The 24,060-nt window shown below is 43.9% G+C and overlaps 1 protein-coding gene and 1 long non-coding RNA gene across 3 annotated transcripts in view; both read right to left on the bottom strand.

The window, feature by feature from the left end:
* Positions 1-17,168: 17,168 nt before the first annotated feature.
* On the bottom strand, positions 17,169-18,888 carry LOC132446612 (uncharacterized). The gene is made up of 4 exons (XR_009522930.1): positions 18,735-18,888; positions 18,523-18,600; positions 18,027-18,371; positions 17,169-17,927 (listed from the first exon to the last, which is right to left on the bottom strand). It is a non-coding gene; the product is annotated as an uncharacterized LOC132446612 (long non-coding RNA).
* Positions 18,889-21,684: 2,796 nt separating this feature from the next.
* Positions 21,685-24,060, bottom strand: part of LOC132447029 (regulator of G-protein signaling 7-like) — a 45,563-nt gene continuing 43,187 nt past the window's right edge. Inside the window, exons 17-18 of one of the 2 annotated variants that reach the window (XM_060037639.1) lie at positions 23,088-23,470; positions 21,685-22,934 (exon numbers count right to left, since the gene is read on the bottom strand). In XM_060037639.1, the coding sequence (XP_059893622.1) occupies positions 23,465-23,470 (6 nt within the window). In that variant the 3' untranslated portion in view covers positions 21,685-22,934; positions 23,088-23,464. The remainder of the gene's footprint in view (positions 22,935-23,087; positions 23,471-24,060) is intronic. The other variant, XM_060037638.1, reaches the window with a different exon arrangement.

The following is a 24,060-nucleotide window of genomic DNA, read 5'->3' on the forward strand; positions in this document are numbered from 1 at the left end:
GAAAAAATTTAGAGAGGGCCTTTTGGGGACCCCCAAAGGCCTTCTATGGGGCCCAGGGCTCCAGGCAAATGCCTGATTTGCCTAATAGTACGGCCCGCCTCTGCATAATGTGACACATCTTGCAATATTTCGCAACATCACCTTTGAGACCTGGCTAAAAGAATTTACGCAAGATGCAATCCGACGTTTTATTAATGCCTAAATGACCGGAGAAATGATTATCATGGGCACAGGATATCATTCCGACAAGGGGTGGGTACGACCTGCTTAAGCACCCGCCATTCATCTTTTGCAGAGGCCGTTAGGGGCTTCCACTTGCACGTCTTTGACAGGGAGAGAAGGCCGAACGCCCATCTTAAAGGCCCACTATGCAACTTTTTTAGCCAAAATTACATTAAGTATGCAGGTTGAGAGTTATGCTGATGGTTCTGCATCGATTTCTGGGTCGATTGGTGGGTGTGTCATTTACCCATGTCGCCTCTCCAGTGAAAAAGCGCATATGCAACTTGCTCTGTTCGCAATCCGGATGTGACGCAGCGGAAGTATCCTCGAAAATGTAGTCAGATTGTAGTTTCGAAAATGCTTTACGGCACAGACACACACCCAAACATGGCACCGGCTAGATATAAACAGCCAGTTGCGAGGCAATTGTTGCATTCATCATGGATCAATCGACTGATAAGGGACCCAAGAGGCGACTGTCGGTGGAACAAAAGAAGAATGGACCAGAAAAGAGATCAGACACGAGTGAAAGGGGAACTATGCAACTTTTTTGGCTTGATTTACCTTAATATAACAGGCTAAGAGCCATTGCGATGGTTCTATTATGCATTTTTGTTCGATTGTTCGTTGTTTCGACTCACCCTTGCGCATCTTGGCGGAGAAAGGGAATATGTTTCTGCCGGCGACCTGCCGCCCACTCTCGCTGGAGTCTCGGGTCTCGCGAAGTAACGAATTGCTTTACGGCACAGACCCCCAAACACGGAACCGGCTCGATATAAACACAAGTCACTAAGGGATTGTTATATTCATCATAGATCAGCCGACTAAAAAGAGACAGAGAAACCCAATGTCGGAGGAACAGAAGAAGAGAAAAGGGAGACTGACCGGCAGAGAGGCCAGACACGAGTAAACGTTGGGCAAGCTTTTCAGGAATTGCGTGAACTGAAAGAAAAAGAAGACTGCAAATCAGACGGCGACTCGGCCGTGTTGCTTTTGAAATTGAAAGTACCCTTGGGTGGCCTTTGTGTTTGTGGTATTCTTGATGTTGATAGTCTCTGTACAAATGTGTTTGCTCAACCATTTTGTTGTGAGTAAAAATTGTTTTCTCGACCGTTTTGTTGTGAGCCCTGTATGTTTCTAGCTTGCTTGGTTGCAACCATATAAACACCTTTGTTTCCATGGGTGTTTTGCTGTTCGTCTGTCTCGTCCCCCAGATACAGACTGAATCCCCGAATCCAGGTTCTTGTTTATTTAGATTATTATGTTGGCCAAACCTCTTGCACTGATTGTTCTGTTCAACCTAAGATAAAACAATTATAATCTAGGATATAAATTCTCCCCGTCAACTATAAAAAAGGATGGATTTATGTTTATTGCAATACAAATACACCCTTTTAAAAATGTATAACCTTGCCTACACTTTATGAACATCTACTTCGGACATGGCTCCATGCATTCGCCGGCTTCTTTGAAAACAAATGCACATGGCTCGCGTAGAAGTGCATGGGGAAGGGTCGTCAACGAGTTGTTACGACAGTGTTGTGAAATATCTACTACGAAGCTGTAGGGAGCGCTGTGTAGAGAAATGTGCGTGCCAAAACCAAGAAAACAGCGAAGAAATGCCCGAAGTTGCATAGTGGGCCTTTAAATTCACCGGTAATTAAACTGGAAACGAGTGAAACCTCATGGAGAGAAAACCTCAAAACCTTGTACAAGTACATTTTCTTCGGTATAAGACTTGTCATTGAAAGGCAGTGTCAAGAAGCATTTTTATAGGAATGCGCACATCAGGGGCACCCGGCAAAGTGACAAACGCATCCGTAATAAACGGTGCGAAAGCCTGACTAACGTTCTCATCTTTCCGAGACGTTGGGGGAAGCGAAGTAATACAATTAGCATCCTCATGGAAAGAAGTGGACTGAGAGCTATTCTAACGTTTCAATTGAAAGCAGTTTGCAAGTACATGCCCAAGCCTTTTACAGTGTCCACGTTAACGCTGATCATTAAAACGAGTCACTCTTTTCTCACCGCTTCGAGCGCTGTCAGCTACGGTTTCCTGAGCCGGCCTAAAGGTTTTCTGAAAGGCAACATATGGAGGTTTAGGCAAGGCAAGGCAACTTTATTTATATAGCACTTTTCATACACAAGGCAGACTCAAAGTGCTTCACATATAAACATGGTCATACAATAAAATCAAATAATAGATAAGTAAAAAGAAAACATATGCAAAGAAATGAGCAAAATACATCAGCATTTTAGAAAGTCCAATGTGTTTAAGATCAGATCAACAGTTTCTCTGGTACCCACGTCGGGACTCCAACCTGACCCAAAGGAATTTGGTACCCACGTCGGGACTCCAACCCGACCTAAAGGAACTTGGTCCTTTCTCTGGGACGCCAACCCGGATTGTAGTCAAGTCTATTCTAGGACTCTAACCCAGATTCTAGGACTCTAACCCAGACACACATCGGGACTCTAACCACGAACCAAAGGCCTTATTCTGGGACTCCAACCCAGATAGACGTCGGGACTCCAACCCGACCTAAAAGGAACTTGGTCCTTTCTCTGGGACTCCAAGATTCTCCAGATTCTAGGACTCTAACCCAGACAGAACTTGGGTCTCAAACCCTTATCCTTTCTCTCTGGTATCAGATCATGTGTCTTTCTGGTAAAAAATAGAAAATAAAGGGAAAGATAAAAAGGCATTTTAGTAATAAAATAGAAAATAAAGGCAAAGTTAAAAAAAAGCTTTTTAGAAAGTGCAATGTATTTAAGATTTAGCAGAAAGCTAAAGCAAACATAAACGTCTTCAGTCTTGTTTAAAAGGTGGTCAGAGTTGGGGAAAGTCTTAAATCCTCAGGGAGTTTATTCCAGCTATTTGTTGCATAGTAACTTAATCCTGCTTTCCCATGTTTCGTGTTTACTCTGGGGATAATTAACAGATTAGTCTCTGAAGATCTTAGTGGTCTAGAAGGCTTATGAAGTGGAAGCATATCAGTTAAATATTTTGGGCCGGAACCATGTAGGGATTTATAGGTTGGCAACATCATTTTAAAATCAATTCTCTGACCTACAGGAAGCCAATGTAACGATTTAAGAATTGTTGTAATACGTTCAAATCTTTTGGTCTTTGTTAGAACTCTAGCAGCAGCATTCTGAACAAGCTGAAGCTTCCTTAGAGTTTGTTTTGGGAGACCTGTAAGGAGACCATTGCAGTAATCAAGCTTACAGATAAAGGCATGTACGAGTCTTTGGCGGACATGAGCCCTCTAAGTCTTGCAACATTTTTAAGGTGATAATATGCAGAATTGGTAACTGATTTGATGTGACTGTCGAAATGTAAATCTGAATCCATGATAACCCCTAGATTTCTGGCTTTGATTTAGGTTTTCAGGGACAGAGAGTGAAGGTGCTGGGTTACTTTAAGCCTTTTTCCGTTTTAGCACCAAATACAATTATCTCGGTTTTGTCCTCATTTAGTTGAAGGAAATTTTGGCACATCCAGTCATTCACTTGCTCAATGCACTGGCACAGCAGATCTATGGGCCGATAGTCATTTGGTGATAGTGATACATAGATTTGCGTCATCAGCATAGCAATGATGGTCAATATTGTTATTTTGCATGATTTGCCCTAGTGGGAGCATGTAGATGTTGATTAAAGAGGGTCCTAAGATCTAACCTTGTGGGACTCCACAAGTTGGTTGATTCTGATGCAAAGTTGCCAATGGAAACAAAGTAGTTCCTATTTTGTAGGTAGGACCTGAACCAATTTAAGACTGTGCCTGAAAGCCCCACCCAGTTTTCTAACCTGTCCAAAAGTATTGTATGGTCTACACTAGTGTCAAATGCAGCACTGAGGTCTAGTAACATTAGTATTGAGGTTTTGCCAGAGTCTGTGTTAAGACGGATGTCGTTTACAACTTTAATAAGGGCGGTCTCGGTGCTGTGCAGGGGTCGAATCCTGATTGGAAGGTGTCATAGCAACCAGTTGATGCCAGGAAGTGATTTAGTTGCTGGAGGACAACTTTCTAAATGATTTTACTTATGAAGGGTAGATTTGATATTGGTCTGTAGTTCTTAATAATAGAGGCATCTAGGCTCCGCTTTTTTAAAAGGGGTTAAATAACTGAAGTTTTCAAGGCTATTGGGAAATTGCCTGACTGGAGAGAGTTGTTAACTATCTGCAATATGCCTATTGCTGGGCATTCAAAAACATTCTTAAAGAGGATGGTAGGTAAAGTATCAAGGCAACAGGTGGATGGCTTTAGTTGTGCCACAGTTTCCACAAGAGTTTTAGAGTCTATAACATTAAAGCATGCCATCCCTGCCACGTTACTTTTGCCTGAACAGGGTGGTAGTCCAACATTTTTGTTTGAAGTGGAGATATTGATGGCGCGTCTGATGCCTTCAATTTTATCAGTATAAAAAGCTGCAAATTCATTGCATTTCTGCGTGGAATGGAGATCAGGTGGAATTTGTGTTGGGGGGGGTTGGTCAGTCTGTCAACAGTTGCAAATAGGTTTTTTGCATTATTAGTATTGGTTTTAATGATATTGGAGAAAAATGTTTCTCTAGCACTTTTTAAGTCTAAATTGTAGGAACGGAAGCTCTCTTTATAGATATCATGGTGAATATGAAGTTTTGTTTTACGCCAGATGCGTTCAACCTTCCTGCATTCTTTTTTCTGTGCTGTTACAGAAGCAGCTTTTCTCCAGGGTGCCTTTTGCTTTCCAGAAATTGTTTTAACCTTTTAAGGTGCAATGACATCTATGATTTTCAAAATTTTCAAATGAAAGTTTTCTACAAGATCATCAGCAGAACATGGGTTGAGAGGTGGTAGCAAGGAGATTTTGACAGTATTTGATTTTGTCTGTATGTCGGGAATAAAATATATAAAGAAAACACAAAAGTGGTCAGACAAGGAAGGATCAGTCACAGAGAGATCAGAAACTTTGAGTCCCTTTGTGATAACCAGGTCTAGAGGGTTCCCCTTACATTGAGTAGCCTCTTTCACATGTTGAGACAGTTCAAATGTGTCCAAAATGTTTAAAAGTTTTTTTGCACACTTGTCATTCAAATCATCAGTATGAAAATTGAAGTCACCAGTTATAACTAAACAGTCAAAGTCTGTGGAGATGCTAGACAATAATTCTGTGAAGTCATCGAAAAAATTTGCAGAGTATGTTGGTGGCCTGTAAATAATTAATAGGAGAACTCTGGGGGAGCATTTCAATACAGCACAAAGGTATTTGAATGATGGAAAATCACCAAATAACATCCGTTTCCCCTGAAATACATTTTTAAATATAGCAGCAACCCATCCACCTCTTTTTTCCAGATCTACATGCATCAAAAAAGTTATAGTTGGGAGAAGCTGTCTCTATCAGAATGGTTGCACTGTTATTTTGTTCCAGCCATGTTTCATTTAAAAACATAAAATCCAGTTTCGAAGTGGTAATAAAATCAATAACTAAAAATGATTTGTTATTCAGAGACCTAACATTAAGTAGACCCATCCTGATGGTGTTGTTGATAGGTTTTAAGGTTGTTTTTGGTTTGGAGGCAATAGGTATGAGATTTGTGAGGTTAGCAGTGTGTCTAAGTTTCCCTTTGTTTACTCTTAGTGGCTACAGCAGGAATGCACACGTTGACATGTTTTGACGTAGGCAACCTTGGGTTCAGCAGATTATGCGAAAATTCCTTTATACTGTGTCTACGGCTGAACCCTTTTTTTTCTCAGTAATACTCAGGACCACTATCAGTACAGGGGGGGGGGCTGGGGCTCCATCCGCTTGGGTGTTATCAGCCTGTGGCCATGACATGGCGATGCTATCATTGACACAGATGCAAGTTTGATGCCAACATATTCCAGTTTCTTAAATTCAGCTGGAAAATTGCAAAGGGAGGAGACAGTGGAGCTGGAGTCGTTGTTGTGGCTATGGGAGATACAAGGCTGGAGGTCATCGTCGATGGGGGAGTGCACAGGAGGGGGGTGGCCGTTCCTCGCCAAGCCAGCATCAGGCACGTGTCCATGGCGTCGGGCAGGCTGTTGTCTCTCTTCAAGTTCTGTGGTCTGTCTGCTATCTGTGTGTCAGATAGTGGCAGAGTAGATGTGTGGGGGAGGCTGTAGTCTGGCTTCTTCTCAACCTGTGCTCTGACTGTGGCCTGTGCGTCATGGCAGGGTAGATTTGTGGGAGAGCGAGAAGAGAAGATTGTCCCTTAACAGTTTTGAGCCTTACCTGTTTGGGTGTAGGCCATCTGCTTTGAAAAGATATTTGCGCCCCCAGAACAAGTTGAAATTGTTGATAAAGCCCCTTCCTCTTTCATTGCAGACTCTGGAAAGCCATGTATTCAGTGCAAGTAGACGACTGAATCTGTTTATTCCCCTGTCAAATGCTGGTATGGGTCCACTGATGAATGACTTAATGTGTATTTTGTCCAGTGTGTCCAATAGATCAGTGTTATCCCTCTTCAGAAGTTATGACTGTTCTCTTCGAATATCATTAAGTGATATCACTAACCATCACATCTGGGAAGTAGCATGTTTTGATCTTCTTACTGGTTATATCCTTGAAGGTTGAGTCTCCTATAATCAGAGTGTCTGGTTCATCTGCTTTCTGTGAGATGGGCCCTTGTTGGCTTGAGGTGGCGGTGGCAGACGCATGCGCAGCTCGCCTCCGTGGCGACTGGTTCTTGTTCCGTCTCTGTCCACACCGTCCGTCCGGACACATCTCGGGGCTCAGGGCTTGTTCACACTACCTCCGTCCGTCGGCGGATCTCATTGACTTTAAATGGGGCACTCGCGAAATGCATTGTCGGTCCGTCCGTCCATTCGGCTCCGTGGGCTGCGTCAAAAAGTTGAGAAGTGTTCAACTTTTCAGGCAGCGTCGGATCCGTCGGCCAATCAGATCACGGTTATGCAAATACACTCCACGCGTTTCCTGGATCCATTTTGCAATAACAAGCAGGAAGAAGCTGGAAAATCCGCTGGTTATATTTTTTTAAAGAAATGTGGAATGATAGCATTGTTTTTAATGACCTGTTTGTGTGACTAAGTCACCTGTTTTGTATTTATATCCACACATCGGCTTTGTAGCAGGAAGCAATTTGATTGGCTGCAGTATGCGTCTACAGAGACTATTCCCCTATACGTCAGACACGCCCTCGGCCATCCAGCGACGGACGCACGTAGTGTGAACAAGGCGTCAGGGGTGCACGGGTGACTGACGCATGCGCAGCTCACCTCCATGACGACGGGTTCATGGACGGTCTCTGTCCGCACTGTTTGTCTGGACGCATCTCGGGGCTCAGGGGTGCATGGGTGGCAGGCGAGTTCGTGGACTCTTGAAGTGGCAGGAACTTGTTCTTCAGCGGCAGGGTTAACTTCAGTGACAGCCTAATCTGGCTGAAACATGCAACTTTAGCTTTGGGTAGCTTAGCATTTGGCGTTGAGGGAACTTGTTGATTCACTTTGGTATGTTGTTTTGGCTTAGCGCCGACTCTGTGCCAGTGAGACGCAGCAGGAACTGTCTCTCTTGTCCAGCTTCGGGAAGGATACAGTGTAGCTTTGATCATCTTGTTGTGTATTTGTCTGAGTTAGCTCAGCAAACTCACCCATCGGCACTGTATCCTGGAAAAGTCCAAGGCATTTGATGCGGTCTGATCCGGGAGTCATAAAAGGTGACGAAATGTCTTGTTGAATCGAGCGATGGAGGTCGACGGAAACAAACTATATATTGTTAAGTATTATGATCATGAAATAAAAAAAAATAAAGTAGATCTGAACGATAAATTAAGTAGTGTTTTCCAATGCCTAGCGGAGCTTCAGGAAACATGACCCCTCTCTCTGCTGCCTCTTATCTCCAGTTTAGCAGGACAAGAATTCATACCTCTATGAGCTAAAGCATATTCATCCACCCTCACGGCAGCATTGTCCTCCCCAGTCATCGGACAGGGGAGGACGCTGGCGCTCTCTGTTTCGTCGCTTCTCCAGTCGAGCCAAAACAACAGTGTTGTTTTTTTTAATCGTTTTAATCTTTTAACTTTTCACTATCCACGTCCGACCAGTGGACCTTTTCAAATCTAGCGGTTGCCTACCTGTTGCTGCTAGCACACTACCTGCAGTGTACTTTTTCCCACGTTGCCGCCGGCACCACTATGTTGAGGTACTCCGTCAACCAGCTGATGAATCTCAAAAATGTCTTTACCCCACCGGACATTACAGTGATTAAACAACTTGGACTTCTCTTCCGTCGGCGCTATATCCACAGAGGCTCCCGAAGTAAGTTCCTCAAACCACAGAAAAGTCCTGCCATCCCGGCTCTCTGGTCAGTCACGCGAGTTGTCGCACCTCACACACGTCATCAGAGCATTGTCTCCTACTGGATAAGTTTGGGCAAGTCATGGCAACACCTCTCAGGGAGCTGGATGGAAAACGTGGAGTGGACTCTAGTCTGCTACGACCACTGCCAAGATTTGTTGCTTCATCCAGCAGCAAAATTGAGCTTTTTAATGCCCAATCAATCAGCAACAAATCCTGCCTTATACATGATCATATACTGGATCAATGTCTGGATTTTATGTGCATCACAGAGACCTGGCACAAACCAGATACTTTCTCCTCCTTAAATGAGAGCTGTCCACCAGGATATAGATATACCTCCAGAAGTACAGGACGTGGTGGCGGCCTGTCAGTCATCCATCGCACTGATCTGGAGTTATCTCTGCAGCCCATGCCTGAACTCTCTTCATTTGAATGCCTTAGCTTTTAAATGTAAGCCCCCTTCCTCCGTGCTGTTCCTCCTTATTTACTGACCACCAAAACCGAACACATCTTTCATCCCTGAGATGTCAAATCTCCTCACAACTTTCTGCACATCCTCTGCCGACGTTATCATTTTAGGTGATATGAACATCCCCGTCGACACCCTCTCCTGCCGCTTTGCTGCTGAATTTCTTCAACTATTGGACTGCTTTAATTTGAAGCAACTTGTTGATGTCCCAACACACACCAGGGGGCACACTTTGGATCTGGTCATCACAAACTCTGCCCCTCTCACAAACCTGCAGGTGTATGACCTTGGTGTCTCTGACAACAAGATAAATTCTATGGAGTTGCCATCCTCATCCAGCCTCTCCAAGACTAAACTAAATATCAGCTTTAGAAACCTCAAAAACATTAACCAAGAACACCTGGCAGCAGACTTTCAGTATCTCTCCACTCTTCAGCCGACGAAGCAGTGGACTACTAAAACAGCCATCTGAGTAGCCTCCTGGATCACCATGCACCTGTTAAAACCAGAGCAGTCACCTTCACCCACTCAGCGCCCTGGTTCTCAGATGGGCTGCGGAAGATGAAGGCAGCAGGGCGAGTCCTTGAGCGGCGATATAAAACATCTGGCCTCACTGTTCACATCAATCTACCGGGAGCACCAACTACAACTTTCAAAGTCCCTTAAAGAGGCAAGGTCACTTTTCTACGCCATCAGAAACAATCAAGGAAATTCCAAACAGCTCTTCTCTACTGTCAACCATCTTCTCAAACCACAATCCCCCCCCACTTACTGGCACCACAGAAGAACAGCGCAATCACCTCATGGATTTTTTCAAATCAAAGATTGCACATATTCGCTCTGCTCTTTCCGGTCCTCCCACCCAAACCGTTCCCCCATATACATATGCAATCTCACAACCCCTAAACTGCTTTCCTGTGGTTTCATCAGAAGAGGTGCAGAACATCATCAGGAAGATGAAACCCTCCACCTGTGCCCTGGACCCCCTCCCAACCTCCCTGGTAAATACCCATATCACTGTCTTAAGTCCCCTGATCAGCTCTGTAATAAATCACTCTCTCCAAACTGGTCACGTCCCCCCCGTCTTAAAGAAAGCCATAATCAGACCACTGCTCAAAAAACACACCCTTGACCCAGAAGTCCTATCCCACTGCAGGCCCTTCTCCAATCTCCCCTTCATAACCAAAGTACTTGAGAAAGCAGTTGCCACCCACCTTCAAAACTAAACTAAACCCTAACCTCAAACTAAACAACCTCTACGAAAAATTCCAGTCCGGCATCCGCTCCGACCACATCACAGAAACTGCACTCGTAAGAGTTACAAACGACCTCCTGAGGTCATCCGACGCTGGCTCCCCCTCCCTCCTCATCCTTCTGGATCTCTCTGCTTCATTTGATACAGTCTACCATGACATTCTTCTCAACTGCCTCCACCTTACCACTGGACTCACCGGCACTCCCCTCAATTGGTTCCAGTCATACCTCACAAACCGGATAGAATGCATTTCCCTGGGTCCCTTGGATTTTCATTCCACTACTATGCTGATGAGACACAGCTCTATGTCAATGTCACAGCTGCCACCCCACCTTCAACATCACCGTCATCCCCATCAAAACTCACCAAGTGTCGATAAAGGTATGGATTGAGCACAATTTCTTCCAACTCAACAGCTCCAAAAACGAAGCCATCCTGGTTGGCACCTCTCGCCAGACCAAATCATCATCCATAACCAGCATCACCTTTTCTGGCTCAAATATCCCTCTCTCATCAGCAGTCACAAATCTTGGTGTAAAAATGGACCCCCAACTCACTTTTGAATCCCATATCAACCACCTCTGCAATACCTCCTTCTATCACCTCCGCAACATTTCCAAACTCCGCCCCATTCTCTCCCTATCAGACTCCGAAAAACGAATTCATGCCTTTATCTCCTCCAGACTGGACTACTGTAACGGACTACTCATCGGGATCCCTAGCAGGAGCCTGCAGAGGCTTCAATACATACAAAACTCTGCAGCTAGGATCCTGATTACCTCATTACCCCCATCCTCCACTCACTCTACTGGCTTCCGGTTTCCTCCAGGATTGAGTACAAGGTTTCCCTCCTCACTTACCAATGTATCCATGGACATGCCCCCCCGCTACCTCAAAGAACTTCTCAACCAACATAACCCAACACGCTCCCTCCGCTCCACTCACTCTAACCTCCTCCACATACCCAGAACCAAACTGAGGACCATGGGAGGTAGGGCCTTCAGTGCTGCCGCCCCATGCCTGTGGAACGCCCTCCCTGACACCTTGAGGGCACCACAATCCACTGATTGCTTTAAAAAAGGACTTAAAACATTTATTTTTAAGAAAACCTTTGGATCCCACTCTAAGGTGTTTTTAAACCCCCTTTTTATTTTTTATTTTTGCTTTTAACCTATAGCCCTTTGAGATCTTCGGATGAAAAGGGCACTATAAATGAAATGTGTTATTATTATTATAGAATCCTTGTGAGTAGTATATACTATGTCCCCTATGGGTCAATTCCTATCTGAACTCACTTCCGGTTGGGGAGGGGGTATCCCTATTCACAGGGGCACTTCCGGTTTATGGTCTATGACGCGTCATAAACATAGTTGAAAAAGGGGGCGACGGCTGCTGTAGGGTCCCCGCATTCATCAAGTTGTCTGCAGTGTTCTTTTCATTCAGCATGGACTGCTCATCAGAAGAAACCCACAGATCAGATAGTGCTATGTGGTTGTATAGGGACCCTCGTACCCCGTCACCACTGTCTTCTCCCGCCATGGACGACTCTGCGTCGAGCAATGAGGACATTGAAAACCAGATGCCTGATGGTATGTCCGACTTTAGTACGCCTGTGTCTAACTATGTCAATAGTTGTGGAGATGCGGTACTGCTTAATGCTCCACTCAAAAGAGCGAGGCCTGTTTTAGGCTTGAGAGACCGGAGTGCCGGGGATTCATTCACCCACGTTGGCGAATACGGCTTGGAGTATGTAATATCATGGGTCGATGGCTGTGTTATTTTGAATGTTAAAGATTGTGCTACAGAGTGGCGGTTGAACGTTCACGAGTGGAATTTTTTCTTGGAGAATTTATGCCCCATGCTAGACGGTGTCCGGGGTACATGGCATGCGGGAACCCATGTATTCCAATGGACCTTTCAGTATGAATCGAGGATTCATCGCATGGATGCAAAGTAAACTATCATACGAAGAGACCACAGGAGTTCATTTTTTTCAGACGCTGTGTTGATACAGACGAGCTACCACAGTGCTATGATATGCATTGCATCGGTAGCTCTCCTCTATGCACCAGTGTTTTAGAAGCTGCTGATTATTTTGATAATGCCTTTTTCATGCAGTGGGCTGATTTGTCTGCACTACGTGGAATTTTTGCAGAGATTGATTCTATGGCTAAGACGCATGAAGAACTGTGTTTTTTTGTTTTTGATAGGCTATACCTTATATTAATATGTGTGTGTTGTGTGTATTTTTATTTTATTTTCATATTCTAATGGTATATTTTTGATACGCTATGCAGCACAGGTCAATGATGAACATGTGCAAAGTGGGGGTGTGGCTATGGAGACTGCTGATTTAAAGGCCGTACAACCCGGACCCCACTGGCTTCAAGAGTATGCCATCTATCTGACCGGATTGAATCTGTCCTTCCTACACATCGGAGAGGACAGTGAGCTGGAGGTGGACACTGCTATGAGAGATGACGGATGGCCTGTATCAATACAGATCCGTTTAAACCCTGCATCGCTGGCTGTTCTGCGATTTACCACGGGACTCTGTGTGGTAGCCATCATTAGCCATCAGAAGCAAGCGGCCTGCTGGGGATGCCAATGTGATTGCCCAAGTCAACGACGCCATTCATGCCTGCAGGGCGCGCACATCATCACTACGAATCCCACTACCATGACATTTGTGTTATCCTGGACAGACACCCCTTCCTGTTACTTTTAGAAACTGTTTTAAAGAAGACTACAGGGTTGACTGTGTCCCCCGGAAAAATCTATGGTGTGGTCGAATCTTATCTATGTGATTTAATATGCAATACCTATGATACCGAAAAACTGGATTTAATGACCACCGAAGGTGTGTCCGATGAACATCTGCTTCTGATATATGAAGCCATACAAATGTGGCGTCCTACATTGTCATTAGGCAAACCAAAGCCTGTTGATGGGTGGCGTTTATAATGGGGATTTTATTTTCTTATGCGTATGATGCGGATAGCAAGTCTGTATCAGATAGACTAGCCGTTTTGATGTATGCTGCCATAGAAAATGATACGTTTGTCCATCATAATGCTTATATCAAATGTATGTATAAGGATTGGAATGATTTGGTCATGAAATTCTTGCCTACTGATCTAATGTTAGCTGAAATATTTAACCATTTCTCAGACGGGGAGTGTTTTACTGTCGGTCATGTAATGTGTATATGTGCTTTTGTGTCGGATGTCTTAAAGATGAATAATGCCTCATACGCAGAGTGTATTAGTACTGCTCGAATGATGTCTTGTAAAATGGTACAGAAAAATAAATCTGCCTGTAAACTATATCTGAATATTGTTTTGAGCGGACAGACATTTTAAATAAAAGGATGGATAACTCTGATCATTGTTTCAGTATTCGTTTTTTTGTCGCAGGCATACGACATGGATAAACGGCTGCATAAGACTTATTATGATCCCTCCGGACCAGGGGGTTACGGTGGCATCAATAAACTAAGAACGGCCCTCGAGCATAGTGAGGGTGCAGTACCTCCACTAAAATATATCAAGAAATGGCTGCTGAAGCAGGATCCCTACACCCTGCATGTACCTGCACCGATACATTTCCGCAGAAATAGAGTATTGGTTAGTGGGGTAGATAGACAGTTCCAGGATGATTTAGTGGATATGTCAGAGTATGCATCCGAAAATGATGGTGTGCATTTTCTGTTGACGTGCATCGATGTATTCTCAAAACATGCATGGGTTCGTCCGTTACCATCCAAGAGGGCTATCGACGTCGCTAAAGCTTTTGATGATATTCTTGGTGAAGGGCGTACCCCCGATAAACTGCAGACTGACGCTGGCAAAGAATTTTATAACAAGATCTTTCAGCGTTTGATGGAGCGGTACAATGTCAAACATTTCTCTACATCTAACGAGACCAAGGCCAGTATAGTGGAACGCTTCAACAGGACTCTGAAAACCCGCATGTGGAGATATTTAACAGCTGCCAACTCCAAACGATATGTGGATAAACTACAGGATATGGTCCATGCTTATAACCATTCATACCATAGATCGATAAAAATGACCCCGGTCAGCGTTGATAAAGATAATGAGAAAACAGTGTTTAATACGCTATACAAAACCACTCAAGAGCCGATGGTGGTGTTTAGATACGATGTTGGTGACACGGTTAGAATTTCAAAAGTCAGAGCTACATTTCGAAAGGGGTATGAGCAGACATTTACAGATGAATATTTTGTAATATCGCAGCGCATAGCAAGGTGTCCTCCAGTCTATAAGCTGCAAGACTATGCAGGTGCCCCTGTCCATGGAACATTTTATGAGAAAGAGCTACAAAAAGTTATAGTGTCTAAAAACAAGGTGTATAAAATAGAAAAGATTATAGATAGAAAAAGGGAGGGGTCTAAGAATCTGCTATATGTCAAATGGCTGGGTTGGCCGGAGGCATTCAATTCATGGATAGCTGAAAAGACACTAGTCGATGCATAAAGAGACATACAAGAGACATACAATCCATTATACCCAGAGTGTACGATGGATAAGGAGGTGTCTGGGGGTTTCTATGTGACTCTAGCGAGTAATGCATCGGCAGGGATCTACCCACAAAATAAGATATGGAATTTTAGAACTAAATTAGCAAAATCTATACACACCAAGCAGCCCTATGAAGTAGGCCTAATTGAAGCTCAGTACCCATGCAGCTGGCATAGTTTTCCTACCGAGGACGCTACGATGACCGTTCACGATGGTAAAACGGGTCATAGGACATCATGTCTATTAGTTGGTGGGCTTTATGAGAGTATCGGATCGTTATTACTACAAATCAACAAGACTTGGGCCAAACATGATCCTGGCAGTAGAGTTATACTACATCATGAAGGTATTAGAAACCGCGTTTATGTAGAAGGAGATGACCACATATCTATCGTCTTTAGAGGAAAACTGGCTGCTATGCTGGGTTTCGATGCAGGGGTCAAGCTATCAGCCCATAAATCGTATGCAGCATACGCCCCCCATCCCACCGATATTCACGGTGGGTGTTACAACATGTTCATATATAGCGACATTGTCGACCATCAGCTGGTCGGAGATAGTTATGTCCCCCTGCTAAGGAGTATTAATATAACCGACACCAGCAGGAGACACTGCATTCACATGTTCGACAAGCCGCATTACGTACACGTAGCCCGAGACCCTCTTGGAGATATTGAAATCGATCTAAAGTCTGACCAGAATACAAATATAAAATTCACATATGGTAAAGTGATACTCAAGCTGCATTTTAGACCTGTAAAACAGTAGAATTCATAGCACCATCTATAGGGATGAGGGGGTATACACCGCCTTACGACGAGAACAAATATGTTCAGTATTATTTAAACCAAGCAGGGAGTGGGCTACCTGGCTATGAGGGTAGCAGCACCCAATATGGAGCTGGCATCGTAGGGATGTTCTGTAGCCTCTTTAGAATGGCTATTCCGTTATTTAGGCGCGGGGTTAGCATAGCAAAGCCTCATCTGAAGACTGCTGCTAAACATATTATAGGCGACGTTATGACCAACATAGCCCATGCTGCATCTACGCCCAAACAGCAGGGGTCAGGCATGAGGGTATATGCCAGAAGAGCAACAAAGTATCCTCCTATAGGTTGTGGGCGTACCCGTGCACCGGCACGACGTCGTAAACAGAATAAAAGATTGGCATCTATCAAAAAGAGACCCAAACCTAAAAGGATCAGGAAGGTGGCAACCCGTCGTTTTAGAGGGGCAGCTAACGATATATTCATCTAGTATAGCAGGAGGGCTGAATAACAATGGCGTTGCCACTGTTGCCACAGCCGGGGGGTCCTGAAAACCCTCGCCAACCCCTTCATCACGTTGCGACCCATGCAATACATCGATCTGCGATGATATGTATAGACTCACTTGTGCACTATCCAACCACCCACCGACAGCGTTAAGTACATCTCGTGTGTTTGCCCCCGCATACAACACACCCCTTGTGTCTAAATCTCCTGGCACCTCTAGCCCCTCCATGTCATCTAGGCATGGCTCGTTCGAAACATTTATCTGTGCTGCCTGATATAGAGCATTATACTTCTTGTATATGATTTCATCATAGAATGTTTTTTAACTTCAAACGTACCCCACCCCGTTTGTTGTGGACCCCTGTGACCACCAACTCTAGCACATCATCCTAAATCTCCTGGCGCCTCTAGCCCCTCCATGTCATCTAGGCATGGCTCGTTCGAAACATTTATCTGTGCTGCCTGATATAGAGCATTATACTTCTTCTTGTATATGATTTCATCATAGGGAATGTTTTTTAACTTCAAACGTACCCCACCCCGTTTGTTGTGGACCCCTGTCCACAATAGAGCATTAGCCATACTATGGCCCCATGCATCAGCTGCAATTAACGCACGCCTAGTTCTATCTAGGCCAACACATATTTCCCGCATGTCTAAACAACCTTCTGCATACATGCGTCCACCCCCCACATGTCCTACGGCCGACAAATGAGACGTATCGCCGGTTGCGTCATACCTCATTGCCATCTCTTCAAGTTCTAAATCCATAATGCTACCCCCACTATCAGATCTACGCCGTCTCTTGGGATTACCGTCTATAGATTTGGATTTCCTTTTTCTAGGGCTAATGGCGTTATGCATAGTGTACAGCTATAGTTTTTTATGCCAATAGATAAAATATATATATATATAAATAAAAAATAAAAAAACGTTAATTAGTCAGGTATTAAAAGAAAAAAGTTTTATTACATGCAGTTTAAAACAAAAAAATACCCTCTCCCCGAAATAAAAGAAAAAAACAAAAACACACATCAAATAATAGCATCCATCGTAAGCTTTGCTAGTGCGCCTTATCTCGGTACTCATTGCCCGATAGGCATTGACGTTAGCTTCGCTAGCAGATTGCATTAACCAGAATTTTCTAGCGGTTTTAGCAGCTCTTAACCCCTCTTGCGCGTTAATTCTCTCTATGCCCTGTGTGTTGACACGCACAGCTGCCTCGGCATCCAAATGCTTACGCTGAAGGGCAACGATAGCACGACCATTACGCGTCTCAGTGTTTGGGGATTCACCAGTCATACGATCACGCGCAATCTCGGCCCTGATGGCTATGAAGGACTGCTTCGTCTGCTCTTCGAGATCCTGATATCTACGCTCATCACGTTTACCAGCCAACACACCCAGTTTACTCTGACGAGCAATGGTTAAGGAGTTTACATCCACCGCCGCAGTTACCAAGGCAAATTTATCAGCAAATTCTTTACGCCAGTTAACACATCGCACCCCCACATGGTGTTCATCAACAGCAATTGCGGGGCCGGCTGGTAGCAGCGGCACCGCTACCTCATGAGTGCTTGGACTCACGATGCACGGGGGGTCGCGGCTAGGGTCTTGAATGGCGTGTAGGGATCCAGATGCAGGATCTGCAGGCTGGTGGTGTTGCAGGCTCTGCACTGGTGGTAGCCCCTAAGAATGTAGCAGGAGAGTCGATCCACTGAGCTGGAGTGAAGTCGATATGGTCCAACAGCGATGAAGACCAGCACGAGAGGTCGTCAAGACCAGCCAAATCATCGGCGGTCAGCACTGGTAGTGGCGCACACTGGGGATCTCCATGGACTGTTTGTAATAGAAAAAAGTAAATAAATCAGTATCAATCCCATCATAATCATTACACTATAGAATATATACATACTTTTTTTTTCATTAATTTCCTACCGTGTTGTATGGTCCCATCCGGTTGCACTGCGACGGTCTCTGTAGGCGACGCAGGCACATGCACCTCGACTGCACCGATCACTTGGTGTTTGGAATTAGACCATACAGCCCCATGTTGCGCGATTTGCGGGTTTATGACTGCCTGGATAACCTGGTTAAAATTATCCGGAGCTAAAACACTAGGTGTGGTGTCCTTGCGAGCCTTTTTATACGGAATTTGTGGCTGATCTATGGCCAGCGGTGAGCAGGGTATAGCCACCACTATCCCCGCCGGTCTTTTCAAATTCTTCTTGGATAGCCGACTTGGTCCGGGGGTTCGCTGTTTCACAACGGCTGCGATAGGTACTAAACGTGGATCAAAAAAAAATAATAAAAAATAAAAAATACAAAAGTATTTATGGGTTAGGTTTGGTTGTTTTAGATGCTAAATAAATATATATTTTATTTTGGTAATACACCTATAGATATACTAATAGCGGACGTATTAACAACCTACCAAAGCTACCGCTTGTCACCACATTAGTCTGGTCGGCTAGAATCGTTCTTTGAATGTTGAGCCGAATATCATTCGAACCTGTTACACATTGGGAAAACACAAATTTAATCGTTGTTCTGCATGAATATACCATAACAACTAATAATATTAATGATAGAGAGAGTGTTATGGAACTATATATTATACGCTACTATATAAAAAAAAAAACATACTTCCACGTGGACCCAGCTGATGTTTCACGCTCTCACCGCCGGCGCCGCGAATCGCTGTGGAGTAATCACGGCTTCAGTCAGATATAAACAGCTGATTCACATAGACATAGTCATAATATAATCATAATACACTCATATGAATACTTAGTCAGTCGGCATAGTAGCACAGGACGGCTCGATGTTTTTTTTTCTTCCAACCGCTACGACGCGTTTACTATCTTAGAATAGCTTGTCTACCGTCCGGGATCAGAGGCTGTACTCCGCCGTACCAACGACCCCGTATATTTATGCATGATAGACGCCCATCTGTAGACTCCTGACCTATGGCATTCCACACACACGTAGGTACCTATGGCATTCCACACACACACGTAGGTACCTATGGCATTCCACACACACACGTAGGTACCTATGGCATTCCACACACACACGTAGGTACCTATGGCATTCCACACACACACGTAGGTACCTATGGCATTCCACACACACGTGTAGGTACCTATGGCATTCCACACACACGTGTAGGTACCTATGGCATTCCACACACACGTAGGTACCTATGGCATTCCACACACACACACACACACACACACACACACACACACACGGTTTATGACCCGTCATAAAACATAAACAGGAAGTGGCCCTGTGAATAGGGATACCCCCTCCCCCCCCACCCCCTCCCCAACCGGAATTGAGTTCAGATAGGAATTGACCCATAGGGGACATAGTATATACTACTCTTGTGCTCACCCAAGTAAGTCGAGCCATTTTTAGGAAGGCAATTTTTGAAATCTTCCATAATTATAAGATCACGAAGACCCTCAAAAGATGTAATATTCTGAGATCCAACCCCTCTATCGAACAACATCTCTTCAAACAGACGAACTCAACATAATTCAGGGATTCAGGCTTTTGATAGTTTATGCCGGTATGCTTCAGGGACAAGCAAGTAAATACACAATACTGCTTCCTTCACCTTGTCATACTCAGCAGCATCCTCCAAAGATAACGAGGCATACGCCTGCTGGCCCTTGCCTGTGAAAATACTCTGTAGTTATTGTCCATACGTTGCGTGGCCACTTCATAACAGTAGCGACCCTCTCGAAATGCGCAAAAAACTTATCACCCTCCTTTTCGTTAAAAGGAGGCACAAGTCTGAGGTTGCGAATGACATCAAAATGATCAGTTGGAACCAAACTACAGTAGATTCCCGAGCTTTTATCTCAAGCTCTTTTAGACGAAGGGCCTGCTGCTGCAATTCCAGGTCCTTCATTCTATATAGTCATGCTCAAGCAACAGAGCTCGAGTTCAGCCATAGAAACAGAAGCCGTAGTTGGACGTTCGGGTGAAGGAAGTGAGCCAGGCTTGGAACCGTCAATAGGCTATTTACCGCCAACCCTTTCTAAAACACCCCGAGCAGACAAAGTATCAATTAAGAACTCCAACAGATCTGCTTTAGCCACTCAGCCACTCATTATATAATGACCCGCAATCACCACTAGTTGATCACGGGGGAGGTAGTTATAGCTTCTATTGTTGGATAAGCCACAGCCCCCTCAAAACTAAACATTGCGACGCAGCAAGTTAAGCAGCCAAAGAAGCAGGAAAGAAAAAAAACGCGATTACAAGTGCAACTAGGTGAAAAAGTGAAAACGACAGAGCTTGGCACACACTTACCCACCGATAACTCTGCAGCCAACGCCCACATAACAGAAAGGGAAAAACATCCTCTGTTGAAAAAAACCTCGGTGGAGAACAATCCCGGACGAGCCCCCATTTTATGATATGGTGTCCAATATGCATGAAATCAGCAGCCATAGGACAACCCAACATAAAGACAGACAACAATGTTTTATGGTTGACAGTGATCTTAAGGTTTCGCACAAGTGAAACAAGTAACAGCAACCAAAAAAAAAAACATCAGCAGAAAAGGCCTAGGTGGTTACCACATAACAAAGAAAAACGCAAAGGAAAAACCTCACGCTAACTGCCTGGGAGGTTCAGCTTATCTAACTTCCGTGCCCGACAGCGGACAAAATAAAACAGTGGAAGCTATATAGCTACGCTTGCTCTTACCTGAACGTGCAGAAAGTAACCACCAAGGGTAGCAACAAATATGAAATCTTTAACAAAATTGACAAAAGGTACAAGTGTGCCAGCGTCTCTGCTCAGATGAGAGAGTGAGCCACCATCTTCCACTTGGCTTTATATGTGTGGGGGCGGCGCCAACAATCAGGGCGAGCCATACAGCAACCTGCAGCCACAATGCTCCGCCTCCAGGAGGTGATTGATATGATTGAGTGCCGGAGGCAAAAGCAAGACATTAGTGCAAAACAAACAAAAACAGCACAAGACCCAGCACTACCACGTAACATGCGCCATTAACAGTCACTGAGGCGGTTCCTCTTGTCTTGCTGGATGTTTTGCCGTCCTGTCAGAGGTGCTGCACACCTTTAGATGATACCAGTACTGATCTTCTCCATGTTGACGCCAGCTGGGACACTTTGGGACAATCGGTCGTACTTGAACCCTCCCTCTACATTCTGAGTGTGAAGACGGTTGTGGGTGCTGGATAGTGTGGATCTCGGTTGGTCCGTTAAGGAAGTTATAATCACAAATAGCAATATCTTAGTATATAAAGGCTATCGCTTATAGAGTAATGCCAATTCAGTTACACGCTACTTCCCTCGAATAACTTCAAATGTTGCTGTTATTCTAAAGTGCTCCCCTCCCCTCAAGCGGTCACATGACAAAGATATATGGTCAGTTAAACAATCTGTTAGAAAGAATTAACGCATTTCCTACAACAACCTCAGGCTTAATTTACACTGACCAGCGGGACAATACAGTGGGAAAAGATAGCTCGTAATGGTCTTTAGCTCTTGGGGTAAGTAAAGCAGGATAATCAGAGACTTCCTGTAAAGGGGAGCGATAAAAATTCAAAGAATTTAATTCTAGGCTGTGCTTTATTAAATTGCTATCACATAATTTATTACATTAGCATGTCATGATATCCAGTCAAATGTCAAACAAACATTTATGAGCTGCTTCATAGCTGAAGCCATATAAATAGTACACCCTTAATAGGACGTTTCATACTTTTCTAGTATTAAGATCCTCAACATCTGAAAAAAGGGAAATCGATATAAAAGGTATAAATATCAGAGACCTGCCTTGACAATAAATCCTACTAACCTTTAACCCCATTTGGTTTTCAACATTAACCTTGGACATCATTGAGTTTAGCTCTGTATTAACAACAAATATAAATTATTCTCCAAAGGCTTAATATTAAGAAACCTTTGTTTCTGCTACCAGACATCCCTTCTGGTTCTCCCACTCTTGGTTCCTTCTGGAGCTTTTTCCGTTTGGATTAGAGTTTCTTCAAACTGTGATTTAGGGCTGTACAAATAAGATGGACAGGACCGTGTCTCTTGCTCCTCTACTGTAGCCATGAGCCCTTGAAGACAGTCACCTCACTCACCAGCAGTGTTTCAAACCACAAACATTAGTGAAAGAAAAACACATTGAGATTTCTGATTAAAGTATTCCTCATATATTTGATCCATAAACCTCCCATTATTTATTTTAAGTGTAATTAAATAAACCTAAATAAATTAATAACTGAGTCTGATCTCATTCAGACTGGGTTCTCCATCACAGTCTTCATCCTAGACTGGGATCTCCATCGTCTCATATGAACTGTAGCCAGTGAACATGCAGATCTCCATCCCAGTCTCAATCCAAGACTTGGATCTCCATACCAGTCTGAGCTAACTCATTAAACCATGGCTACAGCATTGCTTCCCTTGCGTTGGTGTTCTCTGTGAAGATGGAATGTATGCAAGGAGTAGGAAAACTACAAGATCCATTTGAGTCATTTGTGGAAATGTTCCCAAGAATTGTTCTCATGTGATTGGTTTCCAGGTGGGGATGTTTGTCTGGAAAATGTCAATGAAACACACACATATGCACATAGGATGTAATACCCCACAAAATCGTTTTTCAGGACTGTCCTTCCATGTCTCCATCTCCATGGCTACAGTTCATATGAGACGTCTCCATGTCCACTGGCTACAGTTTATAAGAGACGAAGGCTACAGTTCATATGAGATGTCTCCATGGCTACAGTTCATATGAGACGTCTCCATGGCCACTTGCTACAGTTGATATTGTCGAGAGCTGATCTTTGTGGTCCTGATAAAAAAAGACAGAAGAATCCAATTAGCATTATTTATGATATAGTACATTATATCAAATATGATATAGTGCAATGTCAAATATGATATGGTTCATCATGTAATTTGACCTTCAGAAATGTCTGAATGGAGTATTGCTGGGAGATCTTACCTGCGTACTTCAGAACAAGGTTTTGCTTTTCTGTGGCCAGAGAAGGGAATTAAAAAGCAATAAGACAACAATAAATAAGAAGACATTTGAAGAATACAATTATTTAACATTCTAGGTTTCATGAACAACCATTTACAGAATTATTGAAAATACTTTGTAGCTCATTTAGCAGAAAGCATGATATTCCCTAATGGCAAATGTTTCTTTCTCTCTAAGGAATCACTTACCGCATCACAAAACAATCGCTCAAAATGGCAGACGGCTTAGTTCGAATATCAAGACAAAAACAACCACAAAAAAGACACAACAGCAAAAAACATGCAAAGCAAACCAGCGAACGACATGCTGGGAGGAGGTGCAACACAGAGAGCAGAGAGCTACAGCTGCAGGGAACACAACAAGCCAAGCAATAAAGCAACAACCAGACATGAGAAGGAAATCCATCTGAATATTAGGACACCAAAACCAAAAGGAACCACATTCCACAGTGCTGCAACAGTGGCAGCTTAGACTGAGGCACAACGGAGAGCGGGAGGCTTTAAGATGTGTTGGAGGCACCAGTGGTTAATTTCACCCTATGGCACCTCATATACACGATATTTTAGGACAGGGGTCCCACAATCTTTCTTGAAAAAAGGGCCAGGTCAAAATGATCGACTTACATTAAAAAATGCTAAACATATATTTATTTATATATACTGAGTACATATTCTGATGACTTGCGCTGAATGGAGTCCGCCAGGGTTGCATAGTCCGGACAGTAGCTGCTCGTAGCTAGTCTCAAGCAGGCTTCCAAATGTCCCTCCGTCATGGTGGAATGGTATTTAGACTTAAAGGGGACATATTATACCACCAGGTGTGACTGTGATTAGCCTTCCAAGCCGTTTTGAAAATCTGCCCCATATGACATCACTAGTGGGTGTGTCCACCTAGATGTGTGCTGGATAGATCATTCTACCAACCTACCCAGTGG

Source organism: Gadus macrocephalus, chromosome 18 (assembly GCF_031168955.1).
Source record: "Gadus macrocephalus chromosome 18, ASM3116895v1".
Lineage (NCBI taxonomy): Eukaryota > Metazoa > Chordata > Actinopteri > Gadiformes > Gadidae > Gadus > Gadus macrocephalus.